The 5000-nt window shown below is 45.1% G+C and overlaps 1 protein-coding gene across 1 annotated transcript in view; it reads left to right on the plus strand.

Moving 5' to 3' along the window:
- garnl3 (GTPase activating Rap/RanGAP domain like 3) overlaps positions 1-5000 on the plus strand; it is a 146707-nt gene that overhangs the window by 86731 nt on the left and 54976 nt on the right. The window contains exon 4 of the mRNA XM_063211173.1: positions 1920-2019. Coding sequence (XP_063067243.1) covers positions 1920-2019 — 100 coding nt within the window. The remainder of the gene's footprint in view (positions 1-1919; positions 2020-5000) is intronic.

Here is a 5000-nt window from a genome sequence, read left to right on the forward strand (position 1 = left end):
TTCTAGTATGATCCAAGTACAGTAATTTTTGCGGCTAAAAATGGCTATTTTTGGGGAAACTCAAAATGGCGAACCATTGAGAAGATCCCCCTTTTCATGTATGAAAGGTGAAATTTTTCCAGTCATAATGAATACTAAGAATTTGATGCTGGTGGTAAGTATTCATGAAAAAGGTAACATTAGTGAATGGGCAGCATGAATTCTGGAAATAAACAAATACAAATCTCACACAGTGTCCCTTTAATTTAGAGGCCTGGTTGCTCATGATGGAAGGTAAGGTTCGTCTGGGACCAGTAATGACATTTGATTTGAAGGCATCTCCTTGGTAACCTAACAAAGGCCAGGCCAATTGAGCGGGCAGAAAGCCGTCTCGCTGGAGACAAGATGGCCCTCACAAAAATGGAAGATATTTTTTGTCTGTACAGATACCTGATGTGTCTGCAGGATCGCGTTCGCTAAGAATGCACAAACAGATCAGATCAGCGAGGGGCACTTGCCCTTCTTTCTCTCTTTATCCCCTCTGCTTTCTTTTCTCTCTCTCTCTCTCTCTCTCTCTCTCTCTCTCTCTCTCTCTCTCTCTCTCTCTCTCTCTCTCTCTCTCTCTCTCTCTCTCTCTCTCTCTCTCTCTCTGCGTGCCAAAGGTCTCTTTCTATAGCTCTCCCAATGTATCTGTGTGTGTGTGTGTGTGTGTGTGTGTTTGTGTGTGTGTGTGTGTGTGTGTGTGTGTGTGTGTGTGTGTGTGTGTGTGTGTGCGTGCGTGTGCCTGTGCGTGTGTGTGTGTGAGAGAGAGAGAGAGTGAGACAGAGAGTGAGAGAGAGAGAGAGAAGAGAGAGAGAGAGAGAGAGGGAGAGAGAGAGAGAGAGAGAGAGAGAGAGAGAGAGAGAGAGAGTGAGTGAGTGAGTGAGTGAGTGAGTGAGTGAGTGAGTGAGTGAGTGAGTGAGTGAGTGAGTGAGTGAGTGAGTGAGTGAGTGAGTGAGTGAGTGAGTGAGTGAGTGAGTGAGTGAGTGAGTGAGTGAGTGAGTGAGTGAGTGAGTGAGTGAGTGAGTGAGTGAGTGACGTGAGTGACGTGAGTGAGTGAGTGAGTGAGTGAGAGTGATCAGTACACTGAACAGAGTGCATACAGAGTGACTAGGTTAACCTAATGACAGTAGAAGGTGGAGAGACAATGTGTTTGTGTGTGTGAGAGAAAGAGACAGATAGACACACGGACAAAAAAGCTTGAACTTAATCTTGAGGTGATTCCTGATGGCCATAGAAGAAAAAGAGAGAAAAAGCAAACATGTGACTTGGGCTGAAAAAAAAAGCCACAACAAGAGAACTCAACTGACAAAGGAGTAGAGAGCTGGAGGTAGACTGCAGGAAATTCCTCTCTATTCTACGCTGTTTCTTACACACGCACGCACGCACGCATGCACGCACGCACGCACGCACACACACTCTCACACACTCAAATGTTGCCTGACACACAAATAACATACAATACATAACATTTGTGGAAGAACAAGAATGTGTTTGTGTGCGTGAGTGCGTGCGTGCGTGCGTGTGTGCATGCGGACGTACGGACGTACGGACGTATGTGCATGTATGTGGGGCAGCTGTGGCCTAATGGTTGAGGTGATGGGCTAAATATCCAGGCGTAAGATAAAGTTAGCAGGCTCAAATCCCACCCTTCCAATCCTTACCACACTCCATGGCTGAAGTACCCTTGAGCCAGACACCTAACCCTATACTGCTCCAGGGACTCTAAACAATACCCTGTGTATTTGGGGGGAAAGTGTCAGCTAAGTGTAATGTAATGTTATGTAATGTGTGTGCGCGTGCATGTGCGTGCATGTGTGCATTTCTATTGAGGGGAAACCATGGGTGTTTTGGGATGAGCACAGTGTGAAGTGTATGTTCCTCCGTGTTGTTCTCCGCAGGCTACGGACTACACCCCAGGAACCTGGAGGAGAACCGACGTCCATCTGGAGAACCCAGAGTACCACACCAGATGGTTCTTCAAGTACTTCCTGGGAAAAGGTTACACACACACATATGCACACACATGCACACACACACACACACACACACATACACACACACACACACACACACACACATACGCACACACACGCACACATGCACACATGCACACATGCACATATGATGGAGAACCCATAGTACCACACCAGATGGTCCTTTAAGTACTTCCTGGGAAAAGGTTCCAGTTCTACGCCTACTTCTTTCCATAAATCCCATATGCTGTTCAAGCATTTCCAAATGCACTACATGTATATAGAAACACATACAGTAATGTTTCTCAATGCATGCAAGTACACACAGACATACATGGGTGTATAACCGGATTGTCACAAGCGCAAACACACTCACACACTCACACACACATGCACACATGATGCAGACACACACACACACACACACACACACACACACACACACACACACACACACACACACACACACACACACACACACACACACACATATGATGCACACAGACACAGACACGGACACACACACACAGACACACAGACACATACACACACACACACACACACACACACACACACACACACACACACACACACACACACACACACACACACACACACACACACACACACACACACACACACACACACACACACACACACACTCCTGCCCACACCATGTGAATGCATCCCTCGCCATATGTCCCTGTGCTGAGCCCAGATTCATGTTTTCTCTGGCAAGCGAAGTGCCACACATACGTAAGCACATAGAGATATGCCTGAGGATACACACAAACACACACACACACACACACACACACACACACACACACACACACACACACACACACACACACACACACACACACACACACACACACACACACACACACACACACACACACACACAGATACACATACACACACACACACACACACACACACACACACACACACAGCCCGACTCCTAGCTGTTCAGATCTAAAATTATATTTAGCACACACACACGCAGGTGCACACACACACACACACACACACACACACACACACACACACACACACACACACACACACACACACACACACACACACACACACACACACACACACACACACACTCCTCTTCCAACCATACTATACAGACACATGCACACTATTACTATTCTGAGGGCTCTGTTTTCTCAGTCATTTGTGCATTGTCTACATTCAGTCACGTGTGTTTTTAGGGCACTCTCAAGACAAGAAATGTAAATCTGTGGAAAATCAAACGTTGTTGATGGTTGGTCTTAACCCTTTCACACAGATCCCTTATTGTAAGCTTATTGTGATCAAAATGGGGATAGACATGTCTATAGTATGACATGGCTTAGGTACTCTATCCAAAAGATAGATACAAAACATTCCTTTTGACAGAATCTGATGTCAGCTTTTAAGAAATCTGACTGTTTACTGACCTTGTTGTCTGTCTTTGTTGTCAGTAAATGCATCAGTGAATGTCATGTTAAGTACATTTCTGCCAGACAGATAAACAACACAAAACGCCTAAAACAGCAATGACAAACAGGTGCCTGTCGCCAGTGCTGGACTGGTCATCTGGCATACAGTGCATTTTCCTGGCGGGCCGCCATTCCTCGGGGTCCGAGGCTGTTTTTTTGTTGTTGTTTTCTTGGTTTTTGCCCCTAACTGGACAAATAGACCAGCCGCGACGCGATTCAAGCGACAGAGAATCGCTTCTGTGCAGCAAGAGCGATATGAGCGATTGAAGCGACTAGCGTATGTCCAGGCAAAGCATTGAAACATTACCATTGGCTGTGGTCACTGACCTCTATACAGTCATTGGCTGTCGCGGCTGGTTGCCGAACCACGTCATAGAAAGTTGAAAGGATTTCAACTTCAAACTGTCAATCTTGCGTGCGAATCGCTGTAGTCTCCAGAAACGCTTTTGTCGCGCAACTCAATACAAAGTCAACTAGACTGCCTGTGCAGTCGCCTTCGACTGCTTAAGGTATATCCCCGAAACACGACCCTTCCAGTCCCCCATCATTCCTACCACTCCCATCCACCATTTTGTAAATGTATATGATACATACAGACGTGACATGACGTGCATAGGCTTAAAACCAAACGACTATTGTGAAAATGAAGCAAAAAATGGAGCAAATGGTAATACTGTTTTAATGGTTCAGTGGATATACCACATTAGGTACAGTGTAATAACCAGTGTAACAATATTTAATTTAAAAGTATTTTTTTTACTTACATCATGTGTGCGTAAGTGGTATTACATGGTATTGCATATTGTTACACTGGTATTACACTATATTACATGGTATTGCATACTGTTACACTCGTTATTACACTGTACCTGATATTGCATATTGTTACACTGGTATTACACTAGTATTACACAGTATTAAATATTGTTACATTGGTTATTACACTGTACCTATGGTAGATTCACTGAAATGGTGAACCATTAAAATAAGGTGTTACCGGGCAAATCAATCCACCCAGTCAGAAGTTATGGGCCAAATGAAAATTCCGCCATTTTGAAAGTGTTGTCTTCCAAACTCGAATCAGTTCATGAACCTACCCTAGAGCATTCACACACAAAATCTGGGACAAATCCATCCACCCGGTCAGTAGTTATGAGCCAAACAATAATTCTGCCATCTTGAATTCAGCCATCTTGAAAGTGTTGACCTCCCAACTCGAAGCAGTTCATGAACCTACCCTAGAGCATTCACACACCAAATCTGGGACAAATCCATCAACCCGGTCAGAAGTTATGGACCAAACAAAAATTCGGCCATCTTGAATTCAGCCATATTGAAAGTGTTGACCTCCAAACTCGAATCAGTTCATGAACCTGCCCTAGAGCATTCACCCAAAAAATCTGGGACAAATCCAAACATCCGTTCAAAAGTTATCGCGTTAACATGAAAGACCTTACGCGGCGGCGGCGGACGCGGACGCGGCGGACGTGGACGCGGCGGAACCATTACATCC

The sequence above is a fragment of the Engraulis encrasicolus genome, chromosome 11 (genome assembly GCF_034702125.1).
Source record: "Engraulis encrasicolus isolate BLACKSEA-1 chromosome 11, IST_EnEncr_1.0, whole genome shotgun sequence".
In the NCBI taxonomy this organism is placed as follows: Eukaryota; Metazoa; Chordata; class Actinopteri; order Clupeiformes; family Engraulidae; genus Engraulis; species Engraulis encrasicolus.